This window comes from Centropristis striata, chromosome 6 (genome assembly GCF_030273125.1).
Source record: "Centropristis striata isolate RG_2023a ecotype Rhode Island chromosome 6, C.striata_1.0, whole genome shotgun sequence".
NCBI lineage: Eukaryota > Metazoa > Chordata > Actinopteri > Perciformes > Serranidae > Centropristis > Centropristis striata.
The window spans coordinates 38,122,620-38,145,322 of record NC_081522.1 but is presented as its reverse complement, the minus strand read 5'-3'; the positions used below and the strand labels follow the sequence as shown (position 1 = coordinate 38,145,322).

The 22,703-nt window shown below is 38.5% G+C and overlaps 1 protein-coding gene across 1 annotated transcript in view; it reads left to right on the top strand.

Moving 5' to 3' along the window:
• LOC131973217 (diacylglycerol kinase zeta-like) overlaps positions 1-22,703 on the top strand; it is a 48,682-nt gene that overhangs the window by 6,991 nt on the left and 18,988 nt on the right. The window contains exons 2-23 of the mRNA XM_059335148.1: positions 1,594-2,594; positions 4,817-4,925; positions 5,362-5,457; positions 6,297-6,374; positions 6,948-7,004; positions 7,120-7,188; positions 7,282-7,353; positions 11,902-12,018; positions 12,133-12,207; positions 13,421-13,522; positions 13,674-13,756; positions 13,863-13,923; positions 14,947-15,060; positions 15,534-15,674; positions 15,762-15,840; positions 17,864-17,919; positions 18,004-18,066; positions 18,825-18,898; positions 19,083-19,194; positions 20,434-20,633; positions 21,711-21,811; positions 22,327-22,418. Of these exons, the coding sequence (XP_059191131.1) occupies positions 1,621-2,594; positions 4,817-4,925; positions 5,362-5,457; positions 6,297-6,374; positions 6,948-7,004; positions 7,120-7,188; positions 7,282-7,353; positions 11,902-12,018; positions 12,133-12,207; positions 13,421-13,522; positions 13,674-13,756; positions 13,863-13,923; positions 14,947-15,060; positions 15,534-15,674; positions 15,762-15,840; positions 17,864-17,919; positions 18,004-18,066; positions 18,825-18,898; positions 19,083-19,194; positions 20,434-20,633; positions 21,711-21,811; positions 22,327-22,418 (2,925 nt within the window). The 5' untranslated portion in view covers positions 1,594-1,620. The remainder of the gene's footprint in view (positions 1-1,593; positions 2,595-4,816; positions 4,926-5,361; positions 5,458-6,296; positions 6,375-6,947; positions 7,005-7,119; positions 7,189-7,281; positions 7,354-11,901; positions 12,019-12,132; positions 12,208-13,420; positions 13,523-13,673; positions 13,757-13,862; positions 13,924-14,946; positions 15,061-15,533; positions 15,675-15,761; positions 15,841-17,863; positions 17,920-18,003; positions 18,067-18,824; positions 18,899-19,082; positions 19,195-20,433; positions 20,634-21,710; positions 21,812-22,326; positions 22,419-22,703) is intronic.

The window sequence follows — 22,703 nt, the reverse complement described above, 5'->3', positions numbered from 1 at the left end:
TAAAAACATTAAATTCTCCTCAGAGACACTGAAGACATGATTGATTCTGCTGAGATCAACGGTCACGTGACAAATATTCACTGAGAATCTGTTTACACAGAGCTGAGAGGAGAGGACAGGAGAGGCTGTTTACACAGAGCAGAGAGGAGAGGACAGGAGAGGCTGTTTACACAGAGCAGAGAGGACAGGAGAGGCTCTTTACACAGAGCCAAGAGGAGAGGACAGGAAAGGCTGTTTACACAGAGCAGAGAGGAGAGGACAGGAGAGGCTGTTTACACAGAGCAGAGAGGACAGGAGAGGCTGTTTACACAGAGCTGAGAGGAGAGGACAGGAGAGGCTGTTTACACAGATCAGAGGGGAGAGGACAGGAGAGGCTGTTTACACAGAGCTGAGAGGACAGGAGAGGCTGTTTACACAGATCAGAGCTGAGAGGACAGGAGAGGCTGTTTACACAGAGCCGAGAGGAGAGGACAGGAGAAACTGCAGCTGTGGATGAGCTCTGATATGTTTGTTGGTGTTGTTGCTGGTGTTGTGTTGTTGTTGTTTGGAGGAGACGCCAGCAGGTCGTCGTGGCCTTAATGACTGTGACTTCCTGTTGACTCGCTGCTCGCCTCCTCTCCTCCCGCGGCGCCGACCCCTCACTTCCTCTCAGCGTTTTATTATTCATGTTCAGCTTCACATGACACAAATTAATCAGAGAGCGGTTTATCTTAACATGACAACAACAAGAGTGATGGTCAATGGATTTTTCTGGAAATTAGCAACTTAAAAAAATCTGAGGTGGTCCAGATGTTTTACAGAGAGCCGAATGATGTCACTTCCTGTCTAGCCTCAACATAATCTCTAATTTCTTTCAACAAGTTTTCATGTTCCTGAAGTTTATTTTTTTTAATGATAAATCATCTCCTGCAGCAGGTGGTACCAGAAACTGAAGATAAACAGATTAATTACTGATGTATGGAAGCCCAGGGGGGACTTTATTAAAAATTAAAATGTGAATTCATTTGAGTAATGCATTGTGACGTTTTCCTTTTCAAAGTGTCAGAAAATTGCATTTTCTTTTTGAATAAATATTAAATAAATATTTTTTGCATAAATTTGCATAAAGTTTTTAAAATTTGGATGAATATTTAAATATATATATATATTCAAACAGCTTTTTGAATTTTTTCTATTATTGTATTTTTAAAAATTAAAATTTAGGTCAACTAACAAGACCTACATGTTACATATGTGAAAAATTATAATAATACAGTTTCCATTTTATTTTAATAAAGTCTCTTAACGGCTTCTGTGAACCTGAACAGAGTTTATAGTTTTGTCTGATAGTTTCTTTGACTCTAAGTCAACAGAAAAACATTAAGAAAAATGTCAAACAGAGACATTAAAGAGTTTATTTTATTTTGAAACCCTGAGGGAAGCCTCTGATCTTTACTGTAATTATTAATGATGTTAGAAAAGTCATTTTGAGATTTTTCCAGGAAGTCACAGTTTCACTTCGGCGCTCTAAAAGTCTGATTTTAGTATTTGATGTCTGATAATAAAATATAATCTGAGCTCTCGGCGCTAAAATCGACTTTCTGCGTCCAACAGCTGGAGAGGATCGTTTCTCCGTCCGTCATGGACACGTTTTTCCGCCGTCACTTTAAGAGGAAGGACTCGGCTCAGCCGGCGGGCCCCAAAGTCAAATGTCTCCGCCAGCGGAGGCAAAGCGTTGCCGTGCCGACCAGCAAGGCCCGCCGCCGCTCCAGCGTCGGGCTGCCGTCCTCCTCGCTCGCCCAGCAGCGGCGCTCCAGCGTCCAGCTGCAGCTGCCGCCGCCGAGCGCGGGAGGGGGGCGCCTGGCGAAGAGCAGCAGGCAGAGCCGGTGGGCGGGGCGTGTCCGGCGGCGCTCCAGCACCACCACGCCGGGACTCAACCCGCGGTTCGCCGTGTGCCGCAGGAAGACGGGGAAGCTGCGCAACATCGACACGCACCTGCTCGGCCCGTCCATGCTGCTCGCCAGCCTCATCCAGATGGCCGAGGAAGAGGAGGAGGAAGAGGGGGCGGGGCCTCTGGAGGGGGAGCAGCAGGTGGAGATGAGGGGCGGGGCCAACAGGAGGATGAGCCTCCAGTCGGACGGAGACAACGACAGCAGCGACGGCAGCCAATCAGAGGCCAGCCAGCTGTCAGAGGACGACGAGGAGGAGGAAGAAGAGGAGGAGGAGGAGGAGGAGGAGGAGGATGTCTCCTGGTCACCTGACCAGCACACCCCCCCCTCCACCTCCTGCTCCGCCCTGCAGGTGGTGAAAAGCGTCCCGCGGCCCCTCATCCGGGCCCCTCGCTGCCTGCGCAGGAACTCCTCGCAGGTGTTCACCGGAGACTCGGCGCCCTACGGCCGCCGCTCCCGCGCCTCCGTCCACAGGAAGAGGAGGAGGATCTCCACCGTGTCCAAGGCCGGGAGCCCCTGGCCGGGGAGGGGCCTCCCGCTGCCCAGCCGCAAGAGCTCAGTCTACTACTACAACCACCCAGCCTTCTACAGGGGCCCCGGGGCCCTCAGCCCCATGCAGCCCCACGCCTACGACCACCACCTGGAGAGCTGGAGCAGCTTTCTGCTGTACGTACACCTCAACACTCGGGCTTGGCGACATGGACCAAAAGTCATGAATATCGATTTACGATATATATCCTGATATTTTTATCGCAAATTGAGAACAAATGTTAAGTCAAAGTCAAAGCCAGATATGACGTGTCACAAGTAGTTTTACTGAAACCGTTTATTTAAGGGAACATAAATACTGTTGTACTTTTTTTAATCAAAGCTCCATAAAGTGCACATTTAAATAAAAAATATCTTAAATACAAGGATCACTGCAGCAGACATTTTCCATGGTTTTCTTGATAATAACCAAAATCATTATCAAGAAAACCATGTTAAGTGTCAGATATCAGCTCTTAAATTAAACTCTTATCAGCTATTTTTGTTGTTATCATTATATTTATCCAAACAAATGTACCTTTAGTTGTACCAGGCATTAGAATGAACAAGAAATTGAAGAAAACAAGGGCTGTCTCACATTTTTTCCATGACTTTACATACATTGAGTTTTACCAGTGAAAAGGTGAAGTTAAGCTACATTTGCTTTGTGAATGAGGAAGCGTGAAAGAGTGCCAAATATTAATAAATTAGAGATTAAAATGATTCTCAGCTGGAGATTCTGCTGCAGACACAAACATCGTCCCTGGAGCTGAAGCTCGTTAGTTAACAATGACACGACGGATCACAGCAGAGCGCCTCTGTTGCTACGGTGCATGCATGTGCGTGTGTGTGTGTGTGTGTGTGTGTGCGCAGAGTGTACGACACAGTGTATGCCGTTGATATCAGGGAGGTCTTACAACTTTAATGCACCTGTTTTAAATGTTCTTACCACATCAAATCAGTTATCAGTTTTCATCCTCATACATCCCGGTCAGAAGGTGTCGACTCCACCTGCTGTATGAACAGAAAGTTGTTTATCTGGAAATAAGACACATTTTTTTACAGAGCTGCATTACATTTATGAACTCTAGAAATCAAAGACACTGCTGGTAAAACATCTGGATCTGTAAAAACTGTTTTTAGTAATTTAAGAATCATTTCTCTAGATTTTGTGCAGTGGGGTTTTTAACTCAGTTTGTCTTGTACTAAAAAAACTCACCTACAGGCTTAAAGAGAAAACTTTAACATGACAAAATCAAAAACATTCAGTAAGATTTACCTCATAAAGCCCAAAAAAACTCTCTGGAGCCTAAAAAGTTTATTCTCTAACAAGAATACAGTCGAGTTGATTCTCCGCAGCATCAACAAAGAATTTAACATTTTGCATCTGTTTATATATTTGTATGTAATTAAATAATCCTCATCTCCTCCTATCTGGTGAATCTCCTCCTTATTTTCTAAAATTACCACTTTCTCCTTCATTTCAACAGGGACATGTTGTTTAAATGAGTGTTAATTAAAACTTGTGTATATTTGTCATTAAGAATCCTAATATAATGTAAGTTTGCTGTATTAATACAACAGTGTCATCTGCATAATGACGGATACATTTTTTACAGTGCTGCATTACTTTATGAACTCTAGAAATCAAAGACGCTGCTGGTAAAACATTTTTCTCCATAAAAACAGTTTTTAGTAACTTAAGATTAAGTTCTCTAGAGTTGGGCTTTTAACTCAGTTTGTCTTGAACTAAAAAAAAACGTTTTTTTTTCTCAAACAAGAATACAATCGAGTTGATTCTCCGGAACGTCAACTAAACATTTAACATCTGTTTATATATTTGTATCAAATTAAATAATCCTTGCCTCCTCCTACTATCTGGTGAATCTCCTCCTTATTTCTTAAATTATCACTTTCATATCTTTGAAATGTTCTGCTCTCCACCTACAAGGGCTGGAAATACTAAAATACCACTCTTTGTATGTGACAATCATGTAATTTGTCAATAAGTGATGATAAATACTTGTGTATACTTGTGATTCAGAATACCAATATAATGAAAGTTTACTGTGTAAATACAACAGTGTCATCTGCATAACGACAGATACATTTTTACAGAGCTTTAATTTGATAGAAGAATTTGTAGAAAACCTGATGCATTATTTTTGTTCTTGAACTCTGGAATATAAATCATGTTGTACATTCATTTTTGTCCTAACTGTTGCTGCGTGGGTATAAAAACTAATTTACAGATGATACAAAATGAAAACATGATTAAAACTACAAGATGGACGACTGATATTTCATACAAACTGCGGTGTGTTTCCTTTAAGAGGTCCTCTGTCCTCTCTGTGTTTCAGGAAAGCCATGGCCAAGTCGGGTCTGGCGCACGCGGCGGCGCAGCCCAACGTGTCGGCGTCCGGACAGAGCGACGCGCTGACGGAGCCCAACAGCACCGTCGACTGGAGCGTGAGTCCCCGACAGAACAATCTGATAACATTATAATATTGTTGTCCGAGGTCGAAGCTCAATCAAAGAAAGATGATGATTTACATGAACTATTAGTAGGGCTGTCAGTGTTAACACGTTAAACGGGTACAAGAAACAAATGTTAGAAACAATAAAAACAAAGAAAAAAGCACCTTTTTTTGATGGGGTTTTGTGTTCTTTTGTTTTTTTTTTTTTAAGAAATCCAACTCCCTAACAACGTTTTTTTCTAATTGTAATAAAGTCAAACGGACCATTAAAAAGTCTGGTGGTCCTTTTTAAAGCAAGACCTTTTAAAGTAATATCTAAATGCATAGTTTTAGTTTTTTTTTAGTTTTTTTTTTAAGTCAGATTGTTGCCATAGAGACAATTTTAGTAGTTAATAGTTATAAATATTTTGTTATGTGTTGTCTGTCAGGACAACGCTCAGTTCGGGGACCACATCTGGTTTGAGACGAGCGGCTCCGGAGACTTCTGCTACGTTGGCGAGCAATACTGCATCGCTAAATCCCTGGTGAGTCCCTGCAGCGCCCCCTGTGGTCAGAATGCTGTACTGTCTGTTAACCAAACAGAGCTGCAGAACTCAGAACTCCCTAAAACGTTATATTTATATTATACATTATATTTACAACCTGGACGCTCATGGTTTTGCAGGAAGAAGCAGTGCTAAGATATATAACTTTTTCCAGTATAACATTATAATGGTCAGTCTGGAAATGAGGGACGACCCCAATTGTAAAAAAAAAAAAAGTTTGGAAACAATAGAAACAGGATACACTAAATTCAGAATGAGTGTATTCATTAAAAACAAACAATATATTTTAGATATGGTTTCTTTAAACTATATTTAATTAAATTTAGAGCGAAAAGGATTTACAAATCATTAACTTGTGTTTTTAAGAAGTTTTTCACAGCTCAAGGATGTGTGTATAAGTAATTTAAAAAATTGTTTAGAGCCCGACAGATATATATTTTGACAGATATTATCGGCTGATATCAAAGACCTGTTAGTATCAGTGTGATTTGTGCCGTTATGAAACTTTTTGTACACACACACTTGTTGTGATTTAGACATGGTGTTTGTTCAGTTTTTTATTTTATATTTCTTAAATAGTCAGAAATTAACTGAACATTAATGATGTTTATTAAGCCATTTATTTTATTCCTTTCCATCCTGTCTACCAAACATTCCAGCCATTTGTTATTTTCATTTATTTTAATAATTTTTTTTAAATCGTGAGCTGTGACAGATTTCTAAAGTGGTTCTGCAGGGACTATCTCCTCTGTTCTTCCTCCCTGTTATCACACAGTCAGAATGTGTTTTAATGGATGAATGTGTTGTTGTTTCTGCAGCAAAAGTCGGTGGCGAGGAAGAAGTGTGCAGGATGTAAGATCTCGGTCCACACCATGTGCATGGAGCAGCTGGAGAAGGTAAAACAGCAGCTTCAGCCGCTCCATTTCTTCTTCTGCTGTCTATTACATATTTTATATGTATATTATAATATTAAACAACAGAGTATTGTAGTTTATATAAGAGATAAGAATAAGAAATATAGGATAAATATGTTTGCAATTAATTTATAACTTTTGTAAGATAAAGATTACGGTTAATATATTATTGTTGTATAGGCTTGTTTTATTATGTATTATTAAAAATAATAATAATTAAGTATCACTAATTACAGAGAAGAGGTGGGATTAAATAAATTGCACTTCTTTTTGGATATGTTTACTAAATTAATTAATCTTCCTGTTTGTTTTTGCTTCAGTTTTTTTTTTGCCTGAATTTCTTTTGCAATTGTATGATTATTTTGTTTGTTTTTTAAAATGTATTTTCCTATTTATTTTTTCTTTATGTGAAGAAAAAATGTCTAGAAAGCTGCTATATAAATTGAATGCATTATTATTATCATTATTTTTTATTATTATTTATTCTTTATTTATTTATTAAAATATTTGAAATAAACTTTTTAATCAATAAATCCAAAACTCATCTCTTTTTAGATTAATTTCAGGTGCAAACCGTCGTTTAGAGAACCAGGATCTCGAGCTGTTCGAGAGGTCAGTCACCATTTATTTATTTATTATTATTGTTGTTGTTTGTGAGAATCAAACATGAACTGACTGAGCTCTTGTTTCTGTAAAATCAGATCGTTAACACAGTTGTTTGTTTCAGTCCAACGTTGTGCGACACCACTGGGTCCACAGGAGGCGTCAGACAGGGAAGTGTCGGCAGTGTGGGAAGGTGAGACTGTTTTTATTAAATTAAATAAATTAAATTAAAGTATTTAAATAATCCAGAATATGTAACTGAGTCTCTGGTTTTATCTCCAAACAGGGGTTTCAGCAGAAGTTTTCATTTCACAGCAAAGAGATCGTCGCCATCAGCTGCTCGTGGTGCAAACAGGCGGTGAGTCCACAGAAAAGATTTATAACATGTCGGAATATTTAAAAATGTTCTGCATTAAATATCAGAGTCACTGTGAAACACGTGTGTTCATGCAGCAGTGGAAATATTCAAATGCAGTAAAAATATGAACACTACACTATGAAAATGTTAAAAACATGTTAATTATAAATCTTCCCTCAGTAGAAGTCTTTAAGATTAATCAGTAAAATCTAATTAAAGTATCTAAAGTAGAAAAAAAAATCCATGACTGTTATAATTATATATGATATCATTAGATTATTATTATTATTATCATTATTATTATTATTATTATTTATGCATTAATGTAAAATTCTACTCTTAATATGCCATTGAAATACTAATTAGAAAGTGCAGGAATTAGTTAATAGACATAAATTATGATTTCCATTGATAAATTATGATTTTATTTGCCTTTGTTTTTAATTTACTTTCGTATTCATTTTCATACTTATTAATTTATTAAGTAATACATTTTTATTAGGTATAAATGTATTATTTTTGTGCATTTTTATTTATTTAAGTATTTTTAAATGCATGCTTTTTCAGTGTATGTTTTTGTAGATATACTTCCTGTTGGTGTTTGACTGTCAGAATAAAGTGACTTCCTGTTGGTGTTTGACTGTCAGAATAAAGTGACCAAATATGTATATAAATAAATATGCCTTTAAAAATACTACTTAAAAGTATAGGAATTAGTTAATAGACTAATAATTTTCTGATTTATTTGGCTTTGTTTTGTATTTTCCTTTGTATTAATTCTCATATTTATTAATTTGTTAATTTATTTATGTTTATAGTGGAGCGGCTAAGTGATATAATCTTTCAGTTTATGATACAAGCGTGAAAATTGGCATGAACACTCTCCATGGGTCACTTGACAAGAAAATTGTCCGAGACATTTAAAATTTTAAGATGGCGGCCATTTTTCAAGATGGCCGACACCTTAGTGGAGCAATTGAATTATATAATGGTTTATTTGGTGATACAAGCATAAAAATTGCCATGAGCAGTATCTGTGGGTCACTTCACAATAACCCACCCACAGTTACTTGAAATTCCAAGATGGCGGCCATTTTCAAGATGGCCGACACCTTAGTGGAGCAATTGAATGATATAATGGTTTATTTGGTGATACAAGCATAAAAATTGGCCTGAGCAGTCTCCATGGGTCACTTATCAAGAAAATTGTCAGAGACATTTGAAAGTGTAAGATGGCGGCCATTTATAAAGATGGCCGACACCTTAGTGGAGCAATTAAATTATATAATGGTTTATTTGGTGATACAAGCATAAAAATTGGCATGAGCACTATCTGTGGGTCACTTCACAATAACCCACCCACAGTTACTTGAAATTCCAAGATGGCGGCCATTTTCAAGATGGCCGACACCTTAGTGGAGCAATTGAATAATATAATGGTTTATTTGGTGATACAAGCATAAAAATTGGCATGAGCAGTATCTGTAGGTCACTTGACAATAAGCAACGCACAGTTACTTGAAATTCCAAGATAGCGGCCATTTTTCAAGATGGCCGACACCTTAGTGGAGCAGTTAAGTGATACAATGGTTTATTGGGTCATATACGCATAAAAACTGGCATGAGCAGTATCTGTGGGTCACTTGACAATAAGCCAGCCACAGCTACTTGAAATTTCAAGGCGGCAATTTTTTTTTTCAGGATGACTGCCGCCTGCCATGTGGGCCTTTAAATTATGAATTTTCTCATGGAAATGTATTGGGTTCCTCAAGAGAGGTTGTTTGACTGTGCTTTGTCTGAATCCTTGCCCACGACCTGTCCAGTTTGGTAAAACCTGAGAGGAGTTCCCTCCCACTGGCGTAGCTCTCCGGGTTCACCGAGGTGCACATGCTCCCTTACCATGAGGGCTTTTGTAAATACTTTTTTTAAGTACTTTTTTTATAACTAACCATTACTACTGCCATTACTACTGCCATTAAACATGCCAAATAAATACTAAGGGGTGGGGAAACACAGTTGTGGTGCTGAACGGACAGTGCTCCAAAATAATAATTGAGCAATGGTTAATACTGAATGGCAATAATGACAGATCCAGAGGCAACAGCAGCTCTGGCTGACACGGAACCATGACAAACAGTATCTGAAACTATACAAGGGAACTAAACTGAAAATGTGAAAGCAATGCTACAAAGTAAAAACTGAACATGTCACAGTAATAGGCTGGTGACAAAATAGAACATAATGCGTCGATGGGGCGAGGGGAAGCCGAGCCATAGGCCTACACTTGAAAACACAAAGGACAACAAGGAATAACACTGGCAAAAGAAACAAGCAAATAAGTTCTAGCAGGGGCAACTGAGTCCATATCTGTAGCACTTACACTTTCCAGTACAAGCCTTGGTGCACCCACATTTTGTCAACTCCCAACAACTCTCCGCAATAGGTGGAAGTGGAGTCCAGAAGACTTTCCACTCCTTGTCCTGTTTAACCCATCCCTAGTCGGACGGGCTCTGCATTTGTGGGTGTCTGTTCAATGCCTGTCCCCACACATATCCAGCCTCATAAGAAGTCTGGGATCTTCTTGACCTCTTGACGTGGATATCTTTGGTATCTTCAGTGTCTTTAGCAGCAGTGGATGCCTTTTTTTGTGCCCTTTCCAGCTGTGTGTTGTTGAACATAAGTTTACAGCTTGAATGATATTTTGCTCTGTTTCTTGTCAATGTGCTTTCTATGCCATCACCTTCATCTAGTCGGGTTGGACTACGTAAGATAGGCAGAGCATTTATTTTATGAAATTATGGAACATTTGTGGCAATGGTATCATAACCAGTATGATCTTGGTGTCCTGCTGTTTGTTTTCTCAACTGTTATGATTGCTTCTGCAATGTCTGCAGCAAATTCAAAGGCAGAGGCCAAGGGTTTAGCCTTTTACCACTTTTTAATGAGCACTTTGATGTATGGGATACAACTAAGTTCATGCCTTAACCCTACACTTAGTCCAATTGTTCATCCAATGCCATTTTTACCCTGTACGATCTGTACACCACCCGGTTAACTAAAACTACTCAGAGAGTTGTCGTCTCTTCTTTGACTAACTTTACAATTGGCTGACACTGAACCCCACTCTGAGTTTAACAGCAGTCATATATCACCAGTGTGCCCTGGTAGTGCAGATACTCACCCTTGTCTAATCTGTCTATGATCAACAAATCAAAACAACTGTATTATGATGTGTTAAAACTTGTTTTCCAGAATAATCTAAAACCCAATACATTTCTCTGAGAAAATTTATCTTTTGAGGATCCAGGGGGCAGCCATCTTGAAAATAGAAATTTCAAGTGGCTGGGAGTGTTTTTTTGTCAACCCAAGTAACTGTGGGTGGCCTATTGTAATTTAAAGGCCCACATGGCAGGCGGCAGTCATCCTGAAAAAAAATTGCTGCCTTGAAATTTCAAGTAGCTGTGGCTGGCTTATTGTCAAGTGACCCACAGATACTGCTCATGCCAGATTTTATGCGTATGACCAAATAAACCATTGTATCACTTAACTGCTCCACGAAGGTGTCGGCCATCTTGAAAAATGGCCGCTATCTTGGAATTTCAAGTAACTGTGCGTTGCTTATTGTCAAGTGACCTACATATACTGCTCATGCCAATTTTTGTGCTTGTATCACCAAATAAACCATTATATCATTCAATTGCTCCACTAAGGTGTCGGCCATCTTGAAAATGGCCGCCATCTTGGAATTTCAAGTAACTGTGGGTGGGTTATTGTGAAGTGACCCACAGATACTGCTCATGCCAATTTTTATGCTTGTATCACCAAATAAACCATTATATAATTTAATTGCTCCACTAAGGTGTCGGCCATCTTGAAAAATGGCCGCCATCTTACACTTTCAAATGTCTCAGACAATTTTCTTGTTAAGTGACCCATGGAGACTGCTCAGGCCAATTTTTATGATTGTATCACCAAATAAACCATTATATCATTCAATTGCTCCACTAAGGTGTCGGCCATCTTGAAAAATGGCCGCCATCTTGGAATTTCAAGTAACTGTGGGTGGGTTATTGTCAAGTGACCCATGGAGACTGCTCAGGCCAATTTTTATGCTTGTATCACCAAATAAACCATTATATCACTTAACTGCTCCACTTAGGTGTCGGCCATCTTGAAAAATGGCCGCCATCTTAAAATTTCAAATGTCTCGGACAATTTTCTTGTTAAGTGACCCATGGAGAGTGTTCATGCCAATTTTCACGCTTGTATCATAAACTGAAAGATTCTGGCAAAAATGAGCACTTAGCCGCTCCACTATTATGTAAGTTTAAATATATTATTTTTTTGCATTTTTTATTTTATTTATTTTAAGTCTTTTTAAATGCATATATTCATTTTTTCAGGTTATCTTTTTTATAGATTTACTTCCTGTTCGTGTTTGCCTGTCAGAATAAAGTGACTTCCTGTTGGTGTTTGACTGTCAGAATAAAGTGACTTCCTGTTGGTGTTTGACTGTCAGAATAAAGTGACTTCCTGTTTGTGTTGCAGTACCACAATAAGGTGACGTGCTTCATGCTGCAGCAGATCGAGGAGTGCTGCTCGCTGGGCGCTCACGCCGCCGTCATCGTCCCGCCCACCTGGATCCTCCGGGTCCGCAGAGCGCAGGTACACACACACGTCTGTCTGTCGAAGCTTCTGAGGACCTGTACACACAAGTTACCGGGTCCCGAACTACACATTTACCTTTAAACTAACGCCTGTTTGTCTTCCTCTCTGCAGTCGTCTCTGAAGTCGAGTAAAAAGAAGAAACGGACGTCGCTGAAGTGCAACAAGTCGAGTAAGAAAGGATCCGAGGTGAGAACGAGAGTTTAACTTGTTATTTTACAGAAAATAAACTCAAAGTTTAGATTATTGTTTCTGTTTTCTCAGAAGTCTCATGTTTTATTGTGTTACTGTGGTGTTTTATTGTGTTACTGTGATGTTTTATTGTGTTACTGTGGTGTTTTTATTGTGTTACTGTGATGTTTTATTGTGTTACTGTGGTGTTTTATTGTGTAACTGTAATGTTTTATTGTGTTACTGTGGTGTTTTATTGTGTTACTGTGATGTTTTATTGTGTTACTGTGGTGTTTTTATTGTGTTACTGTGATGTTTTATTGTGGTACTGTGATGTTTTATTGTGTTACTGTGGTGTTTTATTGTGTTACTGTGATGTTTTATTGTGTTACTGTGGTGTTTTTATTGTGTTACTGTGATGTTTCATTGTGTTACTGTGATGTTTTATTGTGTTACTGTGGTGTTTTATTGTGTTACTGTGATGTTTTATTGTGTTACTGTGATGTTTTGTGTTACTGTAATGTTTTATCGGTTACTGTGATGTTTTATTGTGTTACTGTGGTGTTTTATTGTGTAACTGTGATGTTTTATTGTGTTACTGTGATGTTTTATTGTGTTACTGTGGTGTTTCATTGTGTTACTGTGATGTTTTATTGTGTTACTGTGGTGTTTTATTGCGTTACTGTGGTGTTTTGTTGTGTTACTGTGATGTTTTATTGTGTTCCTGTGATGTTTTGTGTTACTATAATGTTTTATCGGTTACTGTGATGTTTTATTGTGTTACTGTGGTGTTTTATTGTGTTACTGTGGTGTTTTATTGTGTTACTGTGATGTTTTATTGTGTCACTGTGATGTTTTATTGTGTTACTGTGATGTGATGAGGTTGTGACTGTGACTCTGAAGTCTCTGTGATGTTTTATTGTGTTACTGTGATGTTTTATTGTGTTACTGTGTTGTTTTATTGTGTTTCTGTGATGTTTTATTGTGTTACTGTGGTGTTTTATTGTGTTACTGAGATGTGATGAGGTTGTGACTGTGTCTCTGGAGTCTCTGTGGTGTTTTTATTGTGTTACTGTGATGTTTTATTGTGTTACTGTGATGTTTTATTGTTACTGTGGTGTTTTATTGTGTTACTGTGATGTTTTATTGTGTTACTGTGATGTTTTATTGTGTTACTGTGATGTTTTATTGTGTTACTGTGATGTGATGAGGTTGTGGTTGTGTCTCTCAGCTGCAGGACGGACGCTGGAAGCCGTTCCTGGTGAAGCCTCTGCCCTCTCAGCTCATGAAGCCTCTGCTGGTGTTCGTGAACCCGAAGAGTGGAGGGAACCAGGTAGAGTCCTAGTCCTAGTCCTAGTCCTAGTCCTAGTCCTGGTCCTGGTCCTAGTCCTAGTCCTAGTAAGGGACCTGGAGACCTCGCTCCACCTCCTCCTGTTTGTTTACGTCTTTGATGTGTTGTTGACTCTGTTGGTTTTTACTTCCAGGGAGCCAAAATCATCCAGTCCTTCATGTGGTACCTGAACCCTCGGCAGGTGTTTGACCTGACGAAGGGGGGACCCAGAGAGGGGTAAATGTCCTCACAGTGCACACATGTCCCCTCAATCCAGAAATGTCTTTATAGTGCAGATATGTCCTCACTGCTGCGTCTCTCTCTCTCTGTTTGTCTCCTGCAGGTTGGAGCTGTACGCCAAAGTGCCCAACCTGAGGATCCTGGCCTGTGGGGGCGACGGCACCGTGAGTCCAACGCTACTCAACACATTTATTGGACCAATATTATAAATACATAATAGCTCACGACAGCCAGGCCAACTATGGCAATATTAAAGTGATGGACATATTCCAATTTAAACAGTGTCTATGAACAAAAATCATCCATAAAGCATTGTTCTTACAAAAAAATAGGTCTTGTTGTTGCCCTGTTAGCTTATCGTAACGTAGCCTACCGGTTTAGCCTTATCCCCGCAGTCAATCCAACCTCAGAACCTGATCGACTGTGTTATCAATCAATCAATCAGTAATGTTTGAGGGCTGACACTATGTAGTTAGACGCCATCTCTTTTTCCTGATGTCTCTGGAATGCGTCCAGTAAAAAAAACGTCAGGGTCACCAGGGTGAAATTGCTATAAATAAAGTTTCAGAGCTGATTCCTCACTTCGACAGCGCAGCAGCGTGTCCTTTATTCTTTCCTTTACAACCAAAACACGTGTGAACACACGGAATATAAACAATGAAGGTGCTCTACCTTAAAGAGACGGCGTCCCTATAACATAGCATATACCTGAGTAAATTACACAGTATGGTGAATTCTGTCCAGTGAAATATCTCCCATTTATTTAAAGTACACCTATATGTTAGAATCCCCTCATTTAGTTAATTACGGCTTCAAATCTATACGTATCTATATATACGTTTTCACAGCTCTGTAACCAGGATGGATTTTAAAGCAGTTTATTTATTGAGTTTTCCGTTTATTCTGTATGTAAACTTCTCTGTTAAAACATTATTTACCTTGAAGAATATCAGAGTTTTCATTAAAGCTACTTTGTAGCAGACCGCTGTGCATGGAGGTTGAGTTGAGTATTGAAAATCCTTCATAACAGTATTTTAACATAATTCATAATTTCTCCAAAGTCTAAGTCATAACCATACGATTTCAGATGATCGTAAATGCAGATAAAGTATTATGAATTTTAGAAAATGGGGTTTCTGCTCAAATGTTTTGTGTGTGTGTGTGTGTGTGTGTGTGTGTGTGTTCAGGTGGGCTGGATCTTGTCGGTGTTGGACCAGCTGAAGCTTCGTCCTCAGCCCCCTGTTGGGATTCTCCCTCTGGGGACCGGGAACGACCTGGCGAGGACTCTGAACTGGGGCGGGGTCAGTGAGTTTTTTACTTTCAGACCACAATAATGCTCAGTGAAGACGTTTACATGTTGGTTACAAATATAACATATAGTATCGTATTCGTATAGAGTATAGAGTTTAGAGTATAGAGTTTAACTGGAGTCTAACTAGAGTTTAACTGGAATCTAACTGGAGTTTAACAGGAGTTTAACGGGAGTCTAACCGGAGTTTAACTAGATTTAACTAGAGTTTAACTAGAGTTTACCTGGAGTTTACCTGGAGTTTAACTGGAGTTTAACTAGAGTTCAGCTGGAGTTTAACTAGAGTTCAGCTGGAGTTTAACCCCTGACGACCCAACGAGGTCCTTCAGGTTTCTTCTCAGGTTTCTCTGACCTCCAGATATCTGAATGAACATGGTTCTTTGTACCTACGAGTCTCCTGTATGTGCTGACCTTTGATTTTCATGAATCGGGTCTAACTAATATTTCCTCTCTGCTCTCTCTCAGGGTTACACCGACGAGCCAATAACAAAGATCCTGTCTCACGTGGAGGACGGGAACGTGGTGCAGCTGGACCGCTGGAACCTGAACGTGGAGGCGAACCCGGAGGCGCGGCCGGAGGACCGGGACGAGCACCAGACAGATAAGGTGGGTCCCAGCGTCCGTCTGTCCCCATAAAACGCCACGCTAAAACGCAAGACCTCTATACTCACCATGATTTCTGCTGTTCCTCAGCTTCCCATCGACGTCTTCAACAACTACTTCAGTCTGGGCTTCGACGCTCACGTCACGCTGGGCTTCCACGAATCCAGAGGTCGGTCCCCACAAACCACAGGAACAAACACACGTTATATGTCATAGATTGATTGAATGAGATTATCACTGCTGAAGGCCTGTAATCCCGTCAGGAGCTGGTTTATAGACGCTGAGAGTCAGGATGAAAACAAACAATACACACACTCCAATAAATCAAACATTTAGAAATGTAACTGTTTAATTTTGACTCACTGGATCAACACAAAAAAACATAAAATCTGATTTAGAAAATAATGTTTTTTTACTTTCGGAACACAATAATGCTCAGTGAAGACTATTAAATGTTGGTTACACATATAATGTATAGTATTAACTGGAAATAAACTGGAGTTTAACTGGAATTTAACTGGAGTATAACTGGAATTTAACTGGAGTTTAACTGGACTATAACTAGACTATAACAGGAGTTTAACTGGACTATAACAGGAGTTTAACTGGACTATAACTGGAGTTTAACTGGACTATAACTGGAGTTTAACTGGAGTTTATTTGGAAATTAACTGGAGTATAACTGGAGTTTAACTGGACTATAACTGGAATTTAACTGGAGTTTAACTGGAATTTAACTGGAGTTTAACTGAAGTATAACTGGAATTAAACTGGAGTTTAACCGGAATATAACTGGAATATAACTGGACTATAACTGGAGTATAACTGGAGTTTAACTGGAGTTAACTCAGACGGCCTTCTGATACAGTGATTTTTCATTTTACGCCGTATTTCTGATGCAATTTGACATTGTTTTTACTGTAATTTTACACAAACATTTTTTTACAGTGTGCTGTGAGAACATCTGTAATCCTGCGAACTAATCTCTGATCGGCTCAGTTTTTCTTAAATTTCTGATCATTATCGTTGCTTTAAACGAGGCTGTTTGTGATAAATGAAAAGACATTTTCCTGATTTTCTCAGGACAGAATATTTATCCTGCTTCTCTGTTGCTTCATGCTAAACTGTTCAGACTGAAACCTGCAGAATCTCTGCAGCCGAGCGTTGTTTCTGTTCCTGTCAGTGTTTGTTCTATTCTTATCTGCGTCCTTCTGTCTGCCGGTTACACAACACGGATCAATAAAAACAGATCCAATTAAATTAAAATCTCATAGAATGAAACTGAGAAAGCAAACGATGGATGGAAATGTAAACAAGCCGCAGCATTAAATCTGATTTGGAAAATGATGTTTTTTTTACTTTCAGAACACAATAATGCTCAGTGATGAAGTTTAAACGTTGGTTACAAATAAAACGTATAGTATAAACTGGAAATGAACTGGAATTTAACTGAAGTTTAACTGGAAATTAACTGGATTTTAACTGGACTTGAAATGGATTTTAATTGGAGTTTAACTGGAGTTCAACTGGAATTTAAATTGAATTTAACTGGAGTTTAACTGGATTTTAACTGAATTTAAAACTAGAGTTTAACTTGAGTTTAACTGGAGTTTAAAAGGAATTTAACTGGAAATTAAGTACAATTTAACTGAAGTTTAACTGGAAATTAACTGGATTTTAACTGGAATTTAATTGGAAATTAACTGGAATTTAAATGGAGTTTAACTGGAGTATAACTGGAATTTAACTGGAGTTTAACTGGATTTTAATTGGATTTTATCTGGAGTTTAACTGGAGTTTAACTGGAGTTTAACTGGAGTTTAACTGGAGTTTAACTGGATTTTAACTGAAATTTAACTGGAGTTTAACTTGAGTTTAACTGGAGTTTAAAAGGAATTTAACTGGAAATTAAGTACAATTTAACTGAAGTTTAACTGGAAATTAACTGGATTTTAACTGGAATTTAACTGGAGTTTAACTGGAATTTAACTGGATTTTATCTGGAGTTTAACTGGAGTTTAACTGGAATTTAACTGGAGTTTAACTGGATTTTAAATGGATTTTAACTCGAGTTTGACTAGAGTTTAACTTGTCTTTAACTGGAGTTTAATTGGAAATTAACTTGAGTTTAACTGGAGTTTAAGGAGGAGGATCAGGGGCAGAAAATATTCATCCTGCTGTTTGTGTTTCAGAGGCGAATCCAGAGAAGTTTAACAGCCGCTTCAGGAATAAGATGTTCTACGCCGGGGTGAGTGTCTCTCCTCTTCTGTCCTCTCTGTTTACACATTAACATGATTATAATCTGCTTTATTTATCTGTTTCTGTGTTTCAGACGGCCTTCTCAGACTTCCTGAGCGGGAGCTCCAAAGACCTCGCCAAGCACATCCGAGTGGTGGTGAGTCACCGTTACAACAGTAAAGTTAGGGTCCTTAAAAAGTCCTGAAGCTTTTTAAAAAATACAGAAAGATATTTAGTTTCTCTCAGAGTAATTAACTTGATACTCAGCTGTTCTCTGTTTAATATTTTATCTTCTCTTCTGTTTTATTCTGATTAAAACACAAAGATATTAACAGGAAACATGAATTATAATAGATGCAAAATGACAAACATCTGCTAAAAGGAGCCCAACAGATGAATCAGTTTATCCATATTATCGTTATTATTTTATTAATATCAGCCGATATCAGTATTTATCGATACTGATGTATATGTGGTCCAATAATATGAAAACTTTTCTTTTTTATACAATTAATAAAGCAGAAAACAATGCTTGTGGTCAATTAGAAAGGGAGTTTATATATTTGTAATTAACACTTAAAATGCAGCACTGATGTTTATTTAGCTATTTTTTGTTTTATTATTTTTATTATTTACTTATTTATTTAATTTATTTTTATTCTTTATGTTTTCAGTTTAATTTCTAGAAATGACGAAGTAAAACATTGTGTTTTTTCATAATTTATAGTATTATTTATAAAGTTATTTGCATTCTGAGTCTGTGAGGAAATCGTTGCACAATTCACATAAAACTGATGATAAAAACTAAATTATTCACCTCTAAAATCTCTTTCAGTCTCAAAAATATGTCGGTCTCTAATTCCTCTTTGAGAAATGAATAAATAAAATAATTAATATAAATGTTTGTGTCCTCAGTGTGACGGGACGGACCTGACCGCCAAAGTCCAGGAGCTGAAGCTGCAGTGTCTGCTCTTCCTCAACATCCCCCGGTACACACACACACACACACACACACACACACACACATACACACATACACACACACACACATGAATATATAATATATGTTCAAACACACTAATATATGAATGAATGAATTCATTAAGAATATTTAAATACATAAGTGTTCATTTATTAATTTGTGTGTGTGTGTGTGTGTGTGTGTGTGTGTAGGTACTGTGCCGGCACCGTGCCGTGGGGTCACCCCAGCGAGCATCAAGACTTTGAACCTCAGCGCCATGACGACGGCTGCATCGAGGTCATCGGGTTCACCATGACGTCTCTGGTGAGTCAGCCGGTCCCCCCAGACCACCTCAGACCACGAAGGGCCACCTCAGACCACGAAGGGCCACCTCAGACCACGACAGACCACCTCAGACCACATCAGACCACGAAGGGCCACCTCAGACCACCTCAGACCACGACAGACCACCTTAGACCACATCAGACCACGTCAGACCACCTCAGACCACGAAGGGCCACCTCAGACCACATCAGACCACCTCGGACCACATCAGACCACAACAGACCACATCACACGAAGGGCCACCTCAGACCACGACAGAATACCTCAGACCACAACAGACTTCGACAGAATACATCAGACCACATCAGACCACATCAGACCACAACAGACCACCTCAGACCACAACAGACCACAACAGACCACCTCAGACCACATCAGACCACATCACACCACCTCAGACCACATCAGACCACCTCAGACCACATCAGACCACATCACACCACCTCAGACCACAACTGACCTCGACAGAATACATCAGACCACAACAGACCACATCAGACCACAACAGACCACATCAGACCACCTCAGACCACGACAGAATACCTCAGACCACAACAGACCTCGACAGAATACATCAGACCACAACAGACCACCTCAGACCACAACAGACCACCTCAGACCACATCAGACCACCTCAGACCACGAAGGGCCACCTCAGACCACGACAGACCTTGACAGAATACATCAGACCACCTCAGACCACCTCAGACCACAACAGACCACCTCAGACCACATCAGACCACCTCAGACCACGAAGGGCCACCTCAGACCACAACAGACCACGACAGAATACCTCAGACCACAACAGATCTCGACAGAATACATCAGACCACAACAGACCACATCAGACCACCTTAGACCACAACAGAACACGACAGACCACAACAGACCATGTCAGACCACATCGGTCTAAATCTATTTGCTATTTTGCTTTTGATTGTTTTAGTAATTTAAGTTCAAATTATTTTTTGTAATTTTCTTGCATAAATAGTTTTATGTTTATTTGAAGAATTTTTGAGTTTTAATTTTTTTTATGAGGAAGTTTTATGCGGAAACTCTTGATTAATAGTAGGTCATTGATGTTTTGATGTATTTATATTCTCTAGCTGCTCCTCTGTGTCCTCTTGTCGCTCCTCACTGAATATTAAATCAACATTGTCTATCTGAGCTCATTAATAACCCGGCAGCTGTGGTGACCTGGTGACCTTTTGCCTGCAGGCGACGCTGCAGGTGGGCGGCCACGGCGAGCGGCTGCATCAGTGTAAAGAAGTGACGCTCACCACCTTCAAGTCCATCCCCATGCAGGTGGACGGAGAGCCGTGCAAGCTGGCGCCGTCTGTCATCCACATCAACCTGAGGAGCCAGGCCAACATGGTGCAGAAGGCCAAGAGGAGGATCTCCATGCCCCACCTCAACGAGTGAGACCCCAGACCTCAGACCAAAGACCCCAGACCCCAGACCTCAACTCAACTGAAACTACTGAAACAATAACACCAGAGTCCAGAACAGTTATATTATATTTTTATTGTAGTAACTCACTGTCATTGCAACTCTCAGACCCTGTGGTGTGCATTAGTCTCCTTATTTAAATAAAGTTATGTGAATTAATAAAATATGATGATAATATTTAACCCTTTACTGGGCAAAGAACCATATTTGGTAACTTCAGCGGACATCCGAAATAGGGTCCCCATGCCTGGCCATGAGGTCATAGAACCACAGGGATTTCTCCAGCTAGTAGTGATACCATCGCATCTGACCAATCAGTATAATAATGACAATATAATAATAATAATAATAACTCAATTGACCCTAATTTGCAACATAAAAATGAAACATTTTTTTTAAAAAAAGTCACAAATGTAAAAGTCTTGAAATGTCCTCTATAACACCTAAGGGTTGGAATTTTCAAATTCTAAGTATTAATAATATTAGTAATATTAAGGGATATTAATATTATATATTATTAGAGGGATATTATATATTATTATATATTTATAACAAATATATGTTAATTACAAATTATATTAATTTATTAAAGACTAAATGAATAAATAATTAAAATAAATAAAATTGCAATAACCTAAAAAATGTTTTAAAAATATACAAATTCATTGTAAACCAAAACACTAAACAATAAATATATTAATTAATTAAATAAACTCTAAGGACCAAGAAAATCTTTTAAAAATTATACAAATTAATTAAATCATAATTATAATCAAATAATAAAAAATATAAGTACATTTAAAATAATAAAATATAAAAAACATGATCACCTTATAATCAAAACCTAAAAACATTTAAAAATTAAATAAACAAAAATTTTGCTGTCCTGTTAGAATCACACATCTCGAAAAAAAAAAAAGTCAGCAAAAAAGCTTTGTGACGACTCTTACAGCTGATCCAAGATTTTAAAAGATTTTAATTTGTGTGCGTGTGTTTGTGTGTGTGTGTGTGTGTTTGTGTGTGTGTGTGTGTGTGTGTGTGTGCAGTCAGCAGCCGGTTCCTGAGAAGCTGCAGATCAGAGTGAACAGGATCAGCATGGCGGCGTACGAGGCTCTGCACTACGACAAAGACCAGCTGAAGGAGGCCTGTGAGTCATCAATCAATCAATCAATCAATCAATCAATCAATCAATCAATCAATCAATCAATCAATCAATCAATCAATCAATCAGTCAGTCAGTCAGTCAGTCAATCAATATGTCCTGAAACATGTTTAATCATCATCATCAACTTTGAATTTAACTTAACTGAAATTTAGGTGTACAGTCATAGAAAAAAGTATTAGACCTCCATTGTTTTCTCTAATTTCTTGTTCGTTTTAATGCCTGGTATGACTAAAGGTACATTTGTTTGGACAAATATAATGATAAAAACAAAAATATCTGATAAGAGTTTAATTTAAGAGCTGATATCTAGACATTTAACATGGTTTTATTGATAATAACCAAAAATCATTACCAAGAAAACCATGGAAAATGTCTAGATATCAGCTCTTAAATCATTTTTCTCCCATGACTGTATTTTTATTATTAATGATAAAGTTAAGCTGTAACTTGTTGTTTTTAAATGTTGGACTCTTTGACCTGTCCGTCCCGTCCCTCAGCGACCCCTCTGGGCGTGATCACCGTCCCCGGGGACAGCGACCTGGAGACGTGCCGGCTGCTGATCGAGCGTCTCCATGACAACCTGGACCAGGTAGAGTCCGTCCCCCATCAGACTGATTCATCTTCATCGTCTGTTCAATCACGAGGAATTCATCACTTTCATCCATGTTTTTACTTCATTTTTAAACACTGTTGGTCTTCTGTTTATATTCATATTTATAATTCTTGACATTTTCAGTACTTTTTTTTTTCTTTCTCTTACTTATTTTACTACGACTTTTTTTTATTTTATCATTGTAATTAAATTATTGTAATTCTTATTATTATAATTATATAATATATTCAAAATATATAAATATATATATATATTTATAAT